Source organism: Stegodyphus dumicola, chromosome 7 (genome assembly GCF_044657685.1).
Source record: "Stegodyphus dumicola isolate Sdum_Otavi_A_Nest chromosome 7, ASM4465768v1".
In the NCBI taxonomy this organism is placed as follows: Eukaryota; Metazoa; Arthropoda; class Arachnida; order Araneae; family Eresidae; genus Stegodyphus; species Stegodyphus dumicola.
This window is the reverse complement of record NC_140774.1, coordinates 59,115,706-59,136,117: the sequence shown is the minus strand read 5'-3', so window position 1 is coordinate 59,136,117 and position 20,412 is coordinate 59,115,706. Positions and strand designations below refer to the sequence as shown.

General features: G+C 32.1%; 1 protein-coding gene across 11 annotated transcripts in view; it reads right to left on the bottom strand.

The window, feature by feature from the left end:
* The window catches only part of LOC146996198 (transcription factor unc-3-like), an 87,864-nt gene that overhangs the window by 54,850 nt on the left and 12,602 nt on the right, over positions 1–20,412 (bottom strand). For 2 of the 11 annotated variants that reach the window (XM_085820288.1, XM_085820291.1), the window contains exon 2: positions 7,808–7,876. In XM_085820288.1, the coding sequence (XP_085676414.1) occupies positions 7,808–7,876 (69 nt within the window). The other 9 variants (XR_015042034.1, XR_015042033.1, XR_015042032.1 and 6 more) reach the window with 9 other exon arrangements.

The window sequence follows — 20,412 nt, the reverse complement described above, 5'->3', positions numbered from 1 at the left end:
AAATGCAGCCGCTCTAAAAGTGTTACAATCAGAAGATGCGGTACAGTAAATTTTGCTGATTAGAAGTGAGTATATTAATTGCAATTACATAAGCGTTACTGCAGCAAACAGCTTTGCGAAATGACAGGTAAAAAAATCATACGAAATGTTTCTCCCACTGTTGTATCAATTTTTTTTACTCTAATTTATGAAATATTTAAGAAAAGTGAAATTACAACAAAATTTGGAATGCCTGAAATGGTAATAATTTCTCCCTGGAGTTCAATTAATTTCTGCTTTTAAATCAATAATTTAATTTCAATATTTCAATATAAGTAATGACTCCAGTTATCAATTGAGTCTCTGTGACAGCCAGCTAAAGGAAACCACCGAGGTTCAGAAAGCTACGAGAGATGACAGTTCAGTCGAGCTAAAGCGGGACTCTCAAATCGGGGGATTCGAATTTTAGAGGGTCTTTGATGTAACAAGCGAGGACGCTGTCTGATAAAGGCTTCCTGGCACGCGACCCATTATCGTTTCCTAGCGGGCGAGCAGCAGTCTACAGATCCAGTGCTATTTTTATGGGGTATGTTACAAGTATGGTAATACTTGGAGTATGCATCGTCCTATGGCGATGTAACACTCATTGAATTTATCTAAAGTGGCTCAGAGGAGAAGATTACAGAATACTTGTAGTTTTGTTACGGGGTTGATTTCCAACAGAATTGTCTGGTTGTGTGGATGTTTCTTTATGGTTTTTCTCTTTGCGCAATGGAATGCAGTGGAACCTCCACGAGCAGAAGCTGAAGGGAGATAAAGGGACATTCAAGTAATCGAAAGCTCAGCTTATAAGGTATTTCTCCCGCGGTGGCGTAACTAGGGTGGGGCAAGGGGGGACATCTGTCCCCGAGCGCAGCATCCAAGGGGCACCAAAGTCATGCTACGAAATTTTTTAATGAAATATTTTCCGTTTCTGTCACACAGAAAGGGGCGCAGATTCTTTATTTGTTCCCGGGCGCTAGAAATTCTAGCTACGACCTTGTTCTCCCGCCTTCCTAGCGTGCCTTCGTGGTGTAGTGGTCAGCACAATGAGCCGGTATTTCAGAGGTCCGTGGTTCGATTCCCAGCGAACACGATTGCATATTTTTCATCCCCCCTGCTTCAAAAATATACCTAATGTCTCTACAGTAGCACCCTAACTAAAAGGATTTTGGATGAGGATTCTCCACACCCAGGATTTGGCGAATGAGTCCCCTAAAAATCCCAGTCGCCCTTTAAAAGGGGGAGTATATAAGGTATTTCTCCTGCCTTCGTAATATAGTGGTTCTGCACGCTGGGCCGGTATTCCAGAGGTCCGCGGTTCGATTCCCGGGGAAAGCGTTGCTAATTTTTCATCTCTCCGGCTTCCAAAAATATACCCAATGTCTCTACAAGCTAATGAGAAAAGGCAATAACAATTTCGAATATACACTTCATCATTCCATTCGACTTATTTAAATTTGAAAAACAGAAGTTCTATTGTACAATTTCTTAAACAGAACAGTTCAGTACAGCTCCATCCGGGATCTAGATTGTTTTCTGTACTTTGAGTAATAAACTACAAATCGTATAAATCAAATAAAAATGCTCTTTTCTTAGAACTAACTCAAGTGTTGACCAAACTTGTTTTAAATGACTTGTCTTGACTTACTTTGTCTTAAATGACAAGTCATTTTATGTTTCTTCCTAATCATTAATGTGAAACCTACTGTAAATATATTAAAAAATTAAATCAATACATGAAATACAAGGAATACATATCACACTAAGCGGAATTCGGTGCAATTATTCTTTTATAATATTCTTTAAAATGGGGCGGGGCGGAATTGTACAGAAAATGTGTACGAAAAAATAGCTAATTCATTAAAATTAAAAAAAAAGATTGTCGGAAGAATCATTTGAGCTCTAAAAAGACAAATAAATAAAAATAAATAAAAATGTCAGAAAAAGTGAAAAGTGAAAAAGCATCAAAAAGCTACAATTTTAAGAAGTTTTTTAAAGTGAAGTTTAGTTTGGTTTATTTATGGGAAAGCACTAGAGAACTATCTGACTAAGGAAAGGTATGCTGTAACAGCTTTAAATAATATTAAAATCTTGTAGATTAAATAATTTAAATAGATGAACATTAAGGTATTTGTGAATGGAAAATAGCTGAAGAGCAGATCTTGGAACCGATGAAGGAAGAAAATAAAGCATCCAGAGATGTATTTGAAGAAGTTAAATCACCAGAATTAAAAGAGGAAGATGTTCACGAAAATTTAAAAAACGATAAAGAAATTAATATTGAGAATCATTTTGCAATGCAGCGTTATCATCATCTTTCGGCTTTTGATTTAATATCAAAGCCGCTACTAATAGACGAAGAAAACAATTGTCGAAAGCAAATGACAAATGAATATTATCCGAAAGGCACAGATGAACTGAGGAAAGGCTTTGCTGTGAATTATAGCCGAGGAACTGGTCCACCATGGAAGAGATCTAGGCGTCGTCAAGAAAAAAAAAGAACACTAATTTGAACACTGGTCCATTTTCTTCCTATTTAAATGTGGTGTAAAAATACTTGTTTAAAACTTAAAATTTTCGGTCTGAAAATTTGGAAACTTATGAGAGAAGTTATCTTTTCTCTTTAAGCAATTTAGCAAGCCGAGCTTATAAACTTACGAATTTTACAGAACTTTTCCCTTCGGCAAAAGTCTCTCCGTTGGGGGAGAGGTTGTAACAGCTTTAAATAATATTAAAATCTTGTAGATTAAATAATTTAAATAGATGAACATTAAGGTATTTGTGAATGGCAATATTTGAAACCAGACTCGAGTGCCTCGTGAGACTCTCGCACGAAGAATGTAATTTATTTTTAAATGATAGAATATGTTTTCTCTTCTTGTTTGTATGTCGCCATTTTTGAGTGTTAAATAAAAGTTATTGCTGTGTTCCATCATTGGAGTTGCTTCATATCGCCAAAGAAGCATCACAATGCCTTCGCGGAGGGCTTTCTAAGGAAAACTTGCTCGCACAACACGTTACACATACGGAAAATCACGAAAACGCCCATGCAACCAGCCCGTTCGCCGGGATTCAAACCCCAGATCCAACTACTAGTGATCAACGTATTGTATTGTATTGTATTGTATTGTGTGTGATTATGGCAAAGCCTCGAGGGCTATCTGCCTAAGGGGAGGGATGCCTTCGTGGAGAACTTTCCAAGGGAAACACATGTTACACATGGGAAAAACCACGAAAACTCCATGCAGCTAGCCCGTTCGCGGGATTCGAACTACCAGTGTTCAGCGACTTTACCACACTGCCAATGGTGGGCTCGCTAGTGATCAACGATTTTGCCGCTCCGCCGCTGGTTGGCCCTTTTGAAAATTAAGAAAATAACCGTGCAAAACGTGTTATTGAATCAGCAGCAAAGTAGTTACATTTCATTTGTAATTAAGAGGAAAATCTAGTGTTTAAAGAACTCCGGTAAAATCCACCAAAGAACGACAATATACTTCAAAGACAAGACTAAATATATGCAGTTACTCTGATTTTCGCGCCTGTTGAAGACTCTGGGTTAACTGACAGTGGCGAATACATTTTAATGATTTTTTTTTAAATATTTGTACAGTATAGAATCAGTTTTTTTAAACTTCTTTTAGAAATATGCATATTATTTATACAAATTAGATGATGATACAAAATATATGAGATGAACTATTATAGAAAGTTAGGGTACTTTTCCGTTTCGCCGGCGCAAATCTCGACAAGCAGACTTTATTGGCGACAACATACAGTATACACGTAAAAAATATTTAAAAAATGTTAGTTCTAAGAATTCTTTTTAAAAAAGAAGGCATAAACATTTTAATATCGCTTAAAATTTTATAAAAAGCCAATAAATAAAGACAACAAATTTGTAAAAAGACATTAAGAATTTACTATGCTTTCATGGTTCAACATCCTGATTCGCCGGTTCATATCACGTGACCCCAAGCGATCTCATCTCACGTAAACTACTCTACAAAAAACTAATGCTCTTAGTAATTATCCACATTAATTTCAAGTTAAATCTTAATTTGGAACACAAGTTTAAATGCAAGAAATATTTCAATTCGTACGAATAGCTTACTCAGAAATTATGTAAAACTGCAGTGCTTTACTTCGCTAATGCATTCTCATTAGAATTGATGAATTTAACCCTTGACTTTACCTTTTCTATATTTTTCGGCTTCGGGTAAGTGCTGTGATTGCATCCTAATTAACTTAATTACCGAAAATTGCCTTAAACATAAAACTGAACTATCTGATAAAAATTATATGTAATGATATGCCAGTATTGAAAGAAACAATCAATCTGATAAGTAAAAGCTGCGACTTGTTTTGAAATTGAGGCGTAAAAGGTTACCAGCGAGAATATTTCGTTTGGCATGGGTTGTACCATTATTGGCGACTTTATCGCTTGCGCCAGCAAAACGGAAAAGTACCAAAGTTAGTTTTATTCGTATATTTCGTAGAATTTTTGGTTGAAAATTTAGTTTCCTTCGCAAATAGCATATTTGCTTTGCAGTTCTGAATTATCTTCTAAAATGTTTTATTTTTCTCAAAATTTATTTTACCGTAGCAATATGTTTTTTGAATGAGGAAAACAAGAGTGTTTTTTAGCTAAACGTTTGTTGTTACGCCTAATTCACAAAGGAAAATATATTACCTCAATATAGATATTTATCTCAATGCTATGCTCTAAATGTACGAATATTTCCGTATCAAATAGAGTTAATTTCTAAAATTAAAAATGGCGTAACTCTACGGAACGCTGTTATAGTCTACGTGTGTAACAGAACTATGTTTCATTTTACATATATAAATAATAAAATTATATAAATAAATCTCTATACAGATAAATAGGTTATATGGTTTTATAATAAATATTAACTATTCTAATTCTTTATATATATTCTTTATCTTATTATTTATATTATAATATATTAGATAAAATAAAATTTATCTTAGACAGATAAGAAATAAAATATGTTAAATCGAAATGAATATATGGCAAAAAAATTAACGAAATATAAGAAATGGAAAAAGAGTAAATTATGAGAGTAAAATTTGATAAGAGTGTAACAAAAAAAATAAATATTCTTTAATAGCATATAAGTTCATTTAAAGCAACGGAGTGCATTTTGCATTCAACATTTAATGAAAAATATATTTTTAAATTAAAAACTTATCACTAAAGAAGTTTACTACAGAAACTTAATCGTGCGCTAAAATTATTAAATACTACAAGGTAATTATTGATTAAATGTCAAACTTTGCAGTAACTTCGTAACTGAAATTTAACCTGAAATCTTCCCATCAATTTTACAGTTTTATATAGATTTGGAACTGGAAATCTTATTATCCTCTACTTCTAAAAACAAATGTGAACAGAAATCAGAAATGTGATATGTTTTCATGTCTCCGACTGGCCGAACTTTATGTCTCGTATACTAAAAATTTTTAATATAAATCCATTTTTTTTTTCAGCTTACGTTAACTAGATGCTGGGCTTATGGTTCAGCCTCGGATGTTTCTTGTGCGTGTTTTGCAGGGGGCATGGACCTTTATTTTTCCGAATGAAACTAAGGTCCCAATGAACAATGTGTATTTTGTAACTAATATCAGTATTAGTCTTATTAATGCTAAAAGAAATATCAAGTGAATAATGGACTTCCCTGCTGATATTGCAATCTCTAATCATAGTAAAGAAATATTGAAGACTGTCTTATAGAAAACTCCGGCTGCAGTTAAAATTTTTCTCAAAACCTGAGAAATACCTAAGCCATTCTATAGTAGAACATAGCTGAATTCAAGCAAAATACCACTTTTTTGAAATGACGTAATTTTTAATATAATATTACTCCATTTGCAGAAAGAAATCAATTACATTATGAGATTACAAATAGTCTTTTGACTACAAGTTTGAGAGACGGCAAACTTGAATCCCTGTTAATACATTCTCAATTAATTCTAAGCATTTAGTGGCAAGTGAGAGCAAGTTCAGGTGTGCTTCAATGCATATCTTGATAATCTGAAAGCCAATATATATACAATATATTTTAGGTTGTATTATAGGTTGAAAACCTTTCTGAATTGTTTAAATATCTTTTAGTCTGATTACAAGCTTCTAAAATAATTTCCAACATAGGGGGGAAAATTGTTTTCGATAGCTGATTTTTCACGCTAAAATTTATGTAATTTATATTGCAGCATTTTACGTATGTTTTACGAAACATACCTTGACTAGTTAAATATGGAAAACTGAAAAATGATAAATAAAGAAAGTATATATATATAGTTAAATATGGAAAACTGAAAAATGATAAATAAAGAATAGAAAAAAGTAGACTATTAGAAAAATAACAAAACAACTTCATAATCAAATCTAAAATAATGTGCTGTATGACCTTTTGCTTGCAGAAATATTTAAAGTTTTCTTCGCAAATTTATAACATTCGTACTGTCATTTTCATTGTTTAAATGTATTTCGCCAATGTAATATATAGATGCTGTGAAGATGTCCTTATGTGTTACTATAATACTTTTCCATATTTAAAAACAAGTGAATAGCCATTAAACTATTTTATGTGCTTTGAAAAATTAAGATATTGCTGGTTTAGTATCGTTTTGATAGTAAGAAATGAGTCAACATTAAATAAAAAAATTTAACAACCAAAATTATTTATGTTCTGTTCCACCACAAAGAATCCTCTGGCTGTTATAAAAGATATCCCAAAATGTTTCTAGTTCATGTAGTCTTTTAGTATGACGCAGAGGGTTACATGCTTCAGATGGCACCCTATCTTTAAGAAACATATCTGTAACTGATAGAAAATTTAATAATCTTCTGAAAATTAGACAACTGACTAGCGTCTCCTCTTCCCTTTGTTGGAGGATATAAATCCTAATGTCATTTATACAAAAAAGTCTCGAAGATGAAACGTGAATGACGTAGAAATCTTCTCAGTCGGTTACCCAAACAGAGTGGGAAATTATTCTAGAAGATTATATTTCTGCGATAAATGATTACGACCTTCAATCAAAATCATTTAGAGCTATTAAAATTAATTTTCATATCTGTATTTCTTAATTAGCTATAAAAAGTTACACACTATTTAATAACTGTGTCATGAATTACTCCACTGGCTCTTGGCAACATAATCAACCGTTCTTGCGCTCTTTTAAAAGCTGCATTACTCAGAATACTAAAACTCAAGCAAATTCGGACATATTTTCCTCCTACTGTTGTTGTCGTGAATATAAGATGAATATAAGGCGGGCAGAGGTGTACTGTAAGGGCAGGGTAACTGGATCTAGTTGTAGAGCCATCTGCTGCGCAAACATTTGTACTAAATTTAGAGATCAGGCGAATGAATATCGAAAACGAGCTGGATGTGGCAGCGATTAGTGATCTTATTTGATTGTTTATTTAATATTAAGCAATTTAAAAGAAACTAAGGACTTTAAAAAATAGCTTATTATTATTATTATTATTATTTTGAATAAGAAATATAAAACTGCAAGTTATTGGAAAATTTATATAATAATAATAGCTTAAATGGTTATTAATAGAATAGTTTATTTTACCATTATTGCTCCATAACCTATTGTATTACAAAACTAATATACATATATAACAAAACTAATGCATATATATATATATATATATATATATATATATACTTTTCCATTCGTTGCATATATATATATATATATATATGCAACGAATGGAAAAGTATACACCAAGAAACACATATCCTACCTGTCAATTATCACGGGATCGGAGGGTGTTTCATTTCTGTTTCCACAGCTCTTCTTGTCACAGCACCGACTAAAAGCAGGTAAAAGAAATCTTTAGTTACATTTTAAAATTAAATCGAAGCATATATTTTAATTCCAGACACCGAATAAAAATAAAAGGTACTATTATTGAAAAATGCAGTATTCTGTAATATAATTCATAGTGACAAATTAAATTATGCCTGACTGTGTCAATAATTTCTAGAAAACATTTATAAGGCACCCGAAATTATTAGTTGGATTATATTAATAGACTTATTAGTAGTCTTCATTTTAATTCGTAGATGTCGAGCAGCTTTTATTATAAACATTACTTCCATCTCATTGTCTCAAAATCTACAAAAAAAAAATTATTTGTTATTTACTTATTTTTTTATAATCTTCAGAAGCCAAAAAATGCACCACACGCAGAAGAAATTTTTTGTTATATCATTAAGAGTGTAGCTGTTAAGCCTGCAGTTTAAAATTGGTACAGAATAAAAGTCACAGAATACTTAAAAAGGGTAAAAAAAAAAAAAAAAAAAAAAACTATGATTCAAGTAAACTTAATTTTTTTAAAGTTAATTAGATAAAAATTTCTTATTGATATGCATTTCGTATCTATATTGATTATTAATCTATATATTTCGTAGCATATTAAATATCTAAAAAATTTCTAATATGAGGAAATATGACGAGATACACTCTAATAACATTTTCTTCTTTCTGCCTCATTTACGTAAATATTTACTAAACGTTTGATTTAAAACTGAGTTTTAAAATTACTATTAAATAATAATAATATTTTTTTAATATTAATTTTTTTTTTTTCTTCTGAACACCAGTCTTAATTGAGAAATTCGAAGAAAAAGAGTTCCATAAAATAAAATTTATATCATATAGTATCGTCTGCAGTTTTGGCTTAAGAGTAGAATGAAGTTTTGTATATGCATAAAGTAGAATTATTCATGTCTTCCTTGCTAAATCCTGCTTGGGTTCATTTTTTTCTTTTTACAGTTTCTTTCTAATTAGCCTTATGAACTCAATCTTTCTCTCACTGTTAACAGGACGCTGATGAAAAACATAATGTATCTACTCATTAAATTTTTTGCAGAGAAAATTCCACCTTATTTTCTGTCTGTAAACAGCACAATTTGAAAACAAATTACTAAAATTCCGATACATTGATTTGAATTAGGTACATAACCAGTCTAAAACAAAGGAGTGGTTATCTAGTCATTATTTATAAGAAGTTTTGATATTGCTTATAAAACAGCAAGAAAACTCAAATGGAGCCAATTGGACTAGAAGCAGCATATTAAGAAAACGCAATTATCCGGAAAAATCAATATCCATCAGGTCATTAAGAAGCGCAATAGTGTAAATGATAAGTATAGTTTACCTAGATTGCGATCGCACCGTAATTAATCATACGCGAGTAACTAGACTATACTATTGAAATTAAATAAGTTATAGAATTATTAATTCTAGGCTGGAGTCAATTTAATGTATATTAATAATAAGTTTTTTATTTATTTGAAATTTTATTTTTAAAGAAGGCAGTTTGAGAAAGACATCAGAGTGTGGACTATATTGTTATCAATGATATTAATATAAATCATTAGCAGTATACTGATTTAGTATTAAGATCATTATCAAGAAGTTTTCTGCATGAAATAATCTTTACCACTGCTTCTGCAGTGTTTCTAAACACAGACAGTTTTAGATAAGTTATTAAAATTTATTTAAATCATCAATTCGATAATTTTTGAAATATTTGTGTTTACGGAGTGGAAAAAAAAACATATCGAATGCGGAAAAATACTGTGAACATTAATAATTATAATATGATGATATACACATGAATATCTGAAATTTTACTGCTAGCTATACTTGCAAGAAAACAAACACCTTAAAAAGCTCCTTGAAAACTTTTATTTTTGATAAAAGAATTCATATTTAAAAAAAATTACAAGCGAAAATGCTTATTTATCCTAATGTCTTAATTCTACCGAGTATATTTTCCAAAAGCATTTTTTATTCACTAAGACACTTAAGATAAATTTCTTTTAAAATGTCTATTAATTTGCTCACAATTACTTCTTGCTAAGAAAAGTAGATACTTACGTATTAACGCAACCAGGCCAAAATTCGCATAAATCGCCAAATTTGGCGACCCTATTTACGGCAACCCTACGTGTTATACGTAGTTTTGTAAAAAGAATTTATTTGTAAAAAGAAAAAATAACACTGGGCGTGTACTACCACAGCAATGGGTTTTCGACGGAATTTGCCGAGAAAAGAAAGAGACTTTTTTGGTTACTGTACCTAACAGAAGCGCCGTTACCCTCATGGAAAAAAATTTGCGAAAATATCAAGGAAGGAAGCATCATTTATTTGGATTGCTGGAAAGGATACAATACAAGCGAGTTCGAAAATGCTGGATTTCTGCATGGAACTGTTAATCACAAATATAACTTTGTGGATCCCAACACGGGCGTTCACACACAACATGTAAAGCGCATGTGGGGCTCAGCCAAATGGCGCAACAAAAACAGAGAGGAACAGCCCGTCATTATCTTGACTCATACCTTATCGAATTTATATGGCGCCAAGCTCAAGCTGTTAATGGCGAAGACGGTTTTCAATCAGTGCTAAAAGCAATAGCCAAAAGATTTCCGCCGAAAAAATAATTCTGCAACTTATTCAAATTCGAAACCGGAAGGTTTAATTGCTATTTTATATTTTAAAACAAAATAATATAAAAAACTGTATTAAAAATTATCTGTAATTAATAAATGTGCATTTTCTTTCTATTCATACTTTTTTACTCAAACTTACAAATCGCGCCAACCTGGTTGCGATAATACGCAAGTACCGAAAAGGTAAACATAATTATATAAAGGAAAAGGGATAATTACTACGAATAAAAAGATAATTAAAAATTATGGCCTACAGTCCGAAAAAAAGAAAAAGGAAATTAACACGTCTTTTATTCTCATCAATAGACTTTGGTAGGGACTGTTTTAACTTAGACGGAAACCAAATTCCTATTACTAAAAAATAAATTAAAATGCACATTTCTATGATTTTGTATAATTCAGAACTAGAAGGAGAAAAATTTCTTTGCTAAACTTATATTTTATTCAATGTAATCATACAAATATTAAAACCGGAGTACCGAAAGTGAAACTAAATTAATAATATAGAGAAGAAAAAAAAAAAGGTACTATTCGGTTTCGAGGGCCGTAAAAAATCGCCAAACCAGTACTGCCAAAAGTAATTGCCAAAAGTTGATGCCAGTGCTGCCAAAAGTAATTGCGGAACCCTAACGCAAGAAAGGAATTATAATACTAAATATCTATTTAAATATTGATGTTTTAATTTAGATGAAAAGTTAATTTCATATAATATTTCGCTACCGAGTTATCGCTAAAGCATAATGTGATTTCGTTGGTTGTTCAAACATAATTTTCCATGATGAATGACGCCTTTTCTTTGAAAACACTTTCGGTAAAGTGCAGAATCGCCCGCTTATTTCTTTGCCGCTTTTTACAAGGGTAAAAACAATTGGGATTTTGTCAATTTTCTTTTACTTTTTAAGTGACAATAGGTCGATGTGTACATAGATAAAGTCAAGGGTGTGCGCGGTGCCATTTTTGTGCAATTCTGGGATTTTTTTTTTTTTTTTTTTTTTGAAATAAGTCGATGTGTACATGGATACCGAGTATGTGCAATTCTTAAAAACGCGTCAAGCAGTGGGTGATTCTGCACTTTACCCAAAATTCTATCGCAGACTTTTCATCATAGGTAATTCCTAAATTGTTAGATCCATAGGATATCAAAAAAGGAATTAAAAATTAAACTAGTATTTCAATGGCGTCTTAAGAAATACAGAACTATATAAACTTACGCAATCTGAAATCAGCTCGTACGCGAGATTTGGCACGCTGGTAAATGGGCGTGTATGCTAGATTTGGCGCTTTCGCGCATACATTTTCGCTGCAATTTTTTTATGGCCCTCGAAACCGAATAGTACCAAAAAAAGTAAACTAGAAGTTGTCGCCAACTTGTGGCGTTACCGCCATCGATTTCATAAAAATCATACTTTTTCTTCTATTAGAAATGTATTTTTATCCTATTCCTTATAAGTAACGTGCTCTTTAATTACATCTAGTTCTCGAGTCAATTAAAATGTAGTTCGGTCGAAACTATCTTTACTGTATACTACCTAAGGCAAGCCGATAAAAAAGTATCTTTTTGTTAAAAACAGATTCTGCAAATGAAAGATAATTAGAGATATCTCTTTCATATGTTCATTTTCTAATCTGTAGTATCTGTTATTTTTCCTTTCTGCCCTTCATCTTCTTTCCTCTTTTTTTTTTTTTTTTCCCTGGTTTTGATTTAATCAGATTACAATGCCAGCATGCTTAAAACAGAATCGAGTGTAAAAAGAAATGCTAGGAGAATTTCCCTTCTCATTTCGTGAAAGAAATTCCGCCAGATAAAATGAACTTAACAAAGAGTCATAATTTTTTAGCTCTTTATAGAGCCAGAGATCTTATGTAACGCTACCGTTCTTTCCCTCTCTTCCATCTTTTTTATGGCAATCTTGAAAACCAGAGAAACATTAAAAACGCTTTATAAAGAAATAGGGAAGTTTTCTTGAGAAGGATAAAGGAAAATTTTTTAAATGTATTTTATGCTATAGCTTATTATTTTCTTATTTTTTTAGATTTTAAGATCAGAAAAAAATTCAGAGCATTTTCTTAACTGCACATAACTTCGTACGTGAGTAAAACGTGGCACATTTCAGGATTTTTGTCTTGGCCTTCGTACAGGATAGCCTAATGAATAAAAATGGTATTATCTGTGAGTTCAAAATATAACAAAAGAATTGTATTGTTTTTATAGGAAAGGATTTTAAACTTAATGGGCGGATGGTTTCAAGATTTACATATTTCAAAATCATATGTAAACAGCACAAGTAGCCATTTATATACCAATACATGTGCTTAAATACAGCGTAAGTAAAGAGTTTTATTTTAATATATTGCATGCCGTACTTCGTTTGATTTATTTGGAATATCTAACATTCAAAATAAGCTTTTCTTCCTATTACAGCTTAAATAATTTACTTCTGACTTACAAATCACTATTTTTTACTTAATCACTCGTGCTATTAAATTTAATATCACAAAGTTGTAAACACTTCCAAGTTAAAAAAATTTGTACAATTTTCGTAATGAAAATTTTGACTCTTGATTCAATAGTAATCCCAGTAATGAATTTTGAAAACAGGCGACGTAAAACTTTAAATCACTTTTTCCATGAAATTTAGAATAAATATTACTTATTTGTAATTTTTAATTGAAACGTAAAAATTTACTTTTGAAAGTAAGTGATGATATAAAAAATGCGTCTAATCCATAATCTGAAGAATTTCTAATAAACAATATTTTATTTAACATTAGCAGATGTAGAAGCTCGAACGATTTTCTAAAATGGTTATTTTCTAAGAATTAACAGCTAACTGTTTAGAGCCTACGATTCTTAAGATTACATGTGTAAAAGTCCTTCAGCATTGTAAATATTCATTGTACATTGCGAAAGATTTAAATGGGGGGGGGAGGGGTTCTTGATATTATTTGCTACTGTAGAGAGATACAAAAGTTTTCAAAAGAAAGTAAGTGTTTCATTTTAAAATACAATAGGCATTTAAGGCAATGAGACATATAATGACACATGAGTAAGTTTTCTCTTAAAGGCTGCCTTATGTTTAGTTTAAAATGATTAGAGAAACCGCCTCCAATTCTTGATTTGTAAAATTCAGGTACCTCAAAGAATGTATTTAGACGCAATGCTATATAAAAAACAAAATTAATTATTTGACATGGTTTCAAAATTCAGAACGTCCCTACCTAATAAAAACTGTGATTTTAAAGTAGCGATGCTTGGAATTTTCTTTCAAAACAACTAAATTCGCAGTATAAAATCAGTTATATTCAGCATTACTGACCTCATAGTATATGAAGCCCATTAAAATCTACAATATTTAGTCCAATATACATAAAATTCTTTTCAAAATGCCTGTGATGTCAACTGTCAATTTATTTAACAAGAAGAAGAATAGTAAATATTTTTTCATGGAGGTAAAATGTGAGAGCAGAAATTTAATATGAAGTAAATAAAATTACAATTAAGATACAATAACATGCCGAACAAGTATTAATTAGTTAAACAACAAAAATCAGCGTTATATTTTCAAATTTTCACAGGTCTCCTTTCGATGGTTTTCCCGAACCATCATGATTTGCTGATGGTTCGGTAAAATCATCGAAACGAGTCCTGTGAAAATTTGAAAATATAACGCTGATTTTTGTTGTTTGACTTCTAAATTAAAATTACAATTATCAAGTAAATATAATTGCTCTAAACAAATAACAACACAGTTTAGCATTCGCCGCGGATCTCCAAAAAATGTATCTAAATATTTTCATCTCAGAAAGTGTAGTAAAAGTGGACCTTAATCGCTATCAAACATACACTACTATATCACTTCTTAAAAGATGTTGTACTAACTCCATATTAGTTATGCTATTCCTTTAGTTGATGATATGCTGTTTTTTTTAAATTTTTTTCAATAAACATAATCTACATTCAGCACGAACAAGTATTTTTCTCTTTGCTGTGATATCAAACTCCCTTTTAAAACAAAAATAGCACAAATCTTATAAGTTTTGAGCTGCTTTTCCACACCCCCGGTTAGAAAGCTTTTACCTAAACTGATTCACAATCACAAATAGCTTGTACTCTGGCAATCTCAAGATTCGAACATGGATGAACATCTCCAAGACGATAGCAGCATACATCAGTGTAGTTCACGTGATGTATATTTCAGGTTTAGGGACATTAGAAGATTTAGAAATCATTAACGTAATAGAATTTTTTCTGAAGGATGCTGTGCCAAAATCCCATATGGAATAGCTTGCTTAGCGATTTCCTTTCTTTACCTCGTGTACCTGGGAAATGGAAAGGATAAATCAAGGGTGTCGCAGACAGAGAGAATGGTTAGGGCACTTAAAATGCTTTCCAACGGATATCTTGATTAATGACAAATGATTATTGCCATAATTGATCCGTGAGTGTTTCATCCTTCTTCATTAAGATAAATGGGCCGGAACTATCGGGAACTTTTCATATTTCAAACCTATTTAGCTGAAAGCTTCTCCAATTTGCGCGCGTCATTTATGACCGGGATGCCTCCACAAATCTTTGACTATTGGTAGAATTCCAAACTTTTAAAATTTCTAGACCGTGGACGTTTTATTTTAAATTCCGGTCTTCTCAGGCGTAATTTTGGAGGATCAATCATTGATTATGGATGATTCAGTATTTTTCTTAATATTTAATCAGATTGACTATATCTGATCGAACCGGTTTTTATGTTTTAATTTCATTTTCGTGTTTCAAATCTTTAAATTGACAGCTTTATCGCTTTCATTTATTTCTGTTCCTTCATAAAATTCATTCATTTTTTTCATTTATTTCTCTCTTTCCAAAGTTTTATTGCTTACTTATTCATGTTACAAGAACAGATTCTTTTGAAATTATATATTCGATACTGGTTATCTTATAAAATCAACGAAGCGAAACTGAACGTTTAAAAGGTGTTCTTTAATGTCGATATCAGTTGCATTAAAATCAGACACGACGGTTCGTCTTAAATCTTACACACACACACAAAATGTTAAAAATTTAAAACTCCGTTTCTATTTTATGATGAAAAATTAAATTTATTATTTCATTATAAACAAGAGAACAACTCAAAAATGAAGAAAAAGAAGTCATGTCTTACTTTAGATACAATCGTATTCCAGACATAACAATTAATGAAACAGGCTGACAGAAAACTCATTTAATCCATCCAGCAGTGTAATCCAGAAATAACCATCACAAAACTAACTATACAGTTCCGTCCCAAAATAAGTATCAATACAACCTCGCACCATGGTTATCGTTCGACAACAAATTTTACTCAAAAGTGAAGCAAAAACTTGATAATAATGGAACACTTTATCGGTAAATACCTTCATTTAGATCCTTCAACGCTATTCTAGTCGGCCTTTATGCCTTATGTGGGTTGCGACAAAAATAGTTCCAAAATCAGTTATAAGTTGAGAGTGTACAGGTGGTGAGATTTGTTCCGGATCAACTGATATGCTGCCTCGCGGGCTCCACGCAGCGATCATGGTTCTCCAAGGAAAGGTGTATTGAAAGTGCAGAAGATCTAGCCAATTATAGCATTTCGTCATGCGTTGGCAACAAAAATAGGCTGTTGCGATACTGTATAGTATTGATATCGATATTATATAGTTTATATAAACTCAATAGACTTTACAAAGTTTGTTATGGTGAAGTAAAATCTTCAGCCCAAGAAAAGAGAAACACACCAAAGTGAAACATAAAATTAGCAAAGCAACAAAATTAATGTTTGGCGTAGATTTAGACAAGATCTCTAAATCTTGACTAAATCTATGCCAAAAACATGATTTGTTGCTTTGCTAATAAACAATTGATAGTAGAGAATATTAACGTCTGCGCCATGGTGCTATCTAGGCTAGTTGAGCCATTGCAACGAGCTAAAATTCAACACGTTTGTTCGAAGATTAAATTTTGATGTTAGAAACATCCAGTGCTGCGAAACCTCAGCGCTTTAAAAAAAAATTAGTATTATGAATTCTTCGCTTAATTCATCCGGAGTACTCGAAAGTATTTTAATTCTTTTTCAACTTCTTGATGTACTTCCGAAGTCTAATTTCTAAATTTTTGTGGCTAATTTGGCACCTCTTCGAGTAGTTCACCTGAGACAAGGCCCAATCATTGGCCCAGTTTGCCACCCACAGTAAACATTAGTGAACTAGGTTAGGTTAGGTTATTTAATTACGGCAAAGCCTCGAGGGCTATCTGCCTAAAGAGAGGGATGCCCTTCGTGGAGGACTTTCTAAGGGAAACTGGCTCGTATATACGTTACACGTGGGGGAAAACCACGAAAACACCTATGCAGCCAGCCCGTTCGCGGGATTCGAACCTCGAACCGAACTACCAGTGTTCAGCGACTTTACCGCTTGCCCGCTGGTGGGCCATTAGTGAACTAAATGAAAACTCATAATAAATGTTGCTTTAGTACATTGCTATAGTTCTTTGTTCATAAATGTTGCCAGCTAAGCAAGAAAACTGAGGCTTGTTGTTGTGCAATGAAATAAGTTGTTGTCACACAACAATCAGCTGACATAACATTTTCTTAGTACCAACCATTGCGAAATCAATGCTGTCTGTATGCCCTCGTTATCTTCGAATCTGAAGAGAAGAATGCGAATTTTGCTTGAATTTAGAAGGCAAATTAATTAAATAACATATGAACAGGAAGTAATCTATGTAAAGCGCAGTGCACCTGGTTGGACAGAGTATATGAGGTTAATGGGGGTAGAAAATAGTTCATTGTATGCGGAATCAGATGTTCCTAGCAATCGAAAGTTGATTCATCTTGTCATGAAGTGTTATTTTGATTTTGCTAGCATTCAGTTTATGTTAAAAGGCTAATTTTGCTGCTCTTACATTTCTTACCATGGGAAAGCAAAAATAAGAAATTTACAAAAATCATTCGTTACAATTTCGAATATTTGTCTTCCGAATATCCAAAAATTGCCATTTAGATATTTGAAAGATTTGGCTTGTTTATTTGATTACGACAAAGCATTCGAGAGCTATCTGCCTACGAGGAGGGATGCCTTCGTGAAGGACTTTTAAGGGAAACTGGTTCGCATACACGTTACACATGAGGAAACCACGACAACGCCCATGCAGCCAGCCCGATCCGAACCTCGTAACGAGCTCCCAGTGTTCTGCGACTTTACCGCTCGGCAGCTCGTGGGCCAATATTTGAAAAAGGGTAGTTTGAAACTGCTTAGGGAGCATCTTGGAACCAGCGAGCACTGCGTTGACGATACCTGGTTGAAACGGTTATAAGCTATATACCTAGTATTCAAGAACGAGAAATAGAATTTCATAAGGTTTCTGTGTATAGTATGCATCATATGACGTAAAGTGAAAGCCTTTATGTTAATTCCGTCATTGCAAAGGATTAAGTATATGTACGTTATGCGCATACGAGTGCGTCTCCATTATGCATGTGTTCATATTCCATAGAACAATCGCGAAAAACACTGCGTAAGTTTCCGGTTTGGATTTCTAAAATCCGTTGTGCCAAGCGAAATAATTCGAAAATGTTCTAATTGCATGGGCGTTTTCCTGGTTTGCCCCATGTGTAACGTGTCTGCGAGCCAGTTTCAATTAGAACGTCCTCCACGAAGGCATCCATTTCCCTAGACAGATAACCCTAATGAGATTTGCCGTAATATCAATAAAAATCAAAGCACAAAGTTTCAGAGTTCTGCAACCAGAGTTTCAAAAAATAAAGTGCATTCAAATAATTGTACAAATGCATAAAAATTTTACTTTTAAGCATACTTAAAATGATACAAAAGAACTGAACATTTATTACAAACTGGAAAACATATATATTAATTCAGTGTACTGTAAAACAAATGCTGAATGCAAGTGTGTACAAGGCACAATTAAATATAAACAAACATACGCGGATAATAAAAACAAAGGTCTACACGAGTTAAGAGCAAAATTTTAACGTAGTATTTTAAAATACTTTGCATTTTCTTTTACATTATTGTTAAGTATTTGAATGCAGGAAACTGTAAAGAAATATAGTTTGCCATATCTGCATGTTCACCCCAAGACCTTCAAAATAAACTTGCATGTGCATTGAAGTTATATTTAATTTTTCAAGAAACAGGTTTTAAATTTTTAAACATCTCCTCTCCATAATTGAAGACTTCTGTTTGTGAAATCAGAAACACATTAATAGAGAATCTTAAAATACACATATGTAAAGATCGTGAATTATGAATAAAAGTAAAATGAGTTGTGTTTTTCCGAAATGGCAACATCAGAAGATGTTCTAAAGGTCCAATATAAAAATTTGTACTCGCTATTATTAATCTGGAGGAATCATGTTTGTGCTCTCAAAAGAGTAAATAAAATTTATAAGTATTATCAAAGATAGTTTTTATAAGATTCGAATTCTCACTTTATTGAAATAAAGTGCGGGAAGATCAGTAAGAATTTCATCTCAGTATGGAATTTTAGAAATACAATGGCAGATTGTGAATAATTACAAATGTAACCCAGTCCATTAATCCATACAAGGCCAGATGTGGTGGTCTCTTTATTATGGAGGCACCCAATAGGTGGGGCAATTTAAAAGTTGTTTAAATAAGGCTGAGCCAAATTTAGCAGAACTGTGAATTAAGTCAGTTTCTACACTTTCAGTGTCTTTTTGCCGAGTGGGACCAAAAGTAAACTTTCAGTTTTGTACACAGAAAAATCTGACTTCTTGACCGCTGGCTTTAATTGTAAAATTTGATAACTGTTTTCACTGTACTTGGTGTTTTACATTTACTAGCAGCTTCGCTGCCAGCCTTCGTCTGGCTTTTAAATGTACAGAAAAAATGGCTGAAGGGAACACCAAACGTTAAATTTAAAAACTGCGTAGAATTTTACTCTGCAGAAGAACTTCATAAAAAAAGTTATTACGTATAACAAAATTACAATGAAATAAGCAATATCCCTTAATACAAATATTAATTATCCTAATAAATAAATTAACCAACTTCCCTTTGCAAAATCTTAAGAAAATGGTATAAAGGAGGTTAAGAACTTTGTTTCCTAAAAAAAATCACTCAAAATTTTTCAATATCTTAAAAACAGTGAAATGAGCAATAAATAACATTAAAAGAATACAAAAAACAAAAAATTCTGAAAAGCAAAATATAATTAATGATATTTTATCTTATATTTTCAAGAGAAAAAACATTACAATAAAATAAGCTATATCCCTTAATACAAATATTAATTATCCTAATAAAAAAATTTACCAACTTCCCGTTGAAGAAAAAAAGTCATGCAAAACTTTTCAATATTGTTACGAATTTGCTATTTAAAAAGCTAATGTTAGTTCAATTATAAATTAAATGGTTTTATTTCTCGCGCAGTGCAGCGCGTGACGAATATTAAAAGAAAGCTAAGCCGGAAAAATTAAAAATACAAGAGCACGTGCGTTAAATAAATAAATATCTCTTTTTGATTTCGATAAAGTACTGGAAAATTCTAGCGCGTGATTTTAAAATCTTATAAAAGGAGGAAAACATCTCAGTTCGTAGTAGTTGCTTGCTTAGTTTGTTGTTGTTTAGAAAACTGCTCTTGTTGATTGTAGCGAATTCGCGGATTAGCGTTCTTTAGCTGTTTTGAATTACGTTCTATTGGATATTTGAGTAGTTAAAAGATAACTACTGTGAGATATTGTAATACTGCATGATAATTTGAGAAAATTTAAGCATTTTTGTTGTGATAATAATAAATTTTTGTTCATTTTTCATCGGACTTGTGCATTCATTTCATAACGAGCCCGTACGCACGCAACAATTTTTGGTGTCAGAAGTGGGATTTGAATGC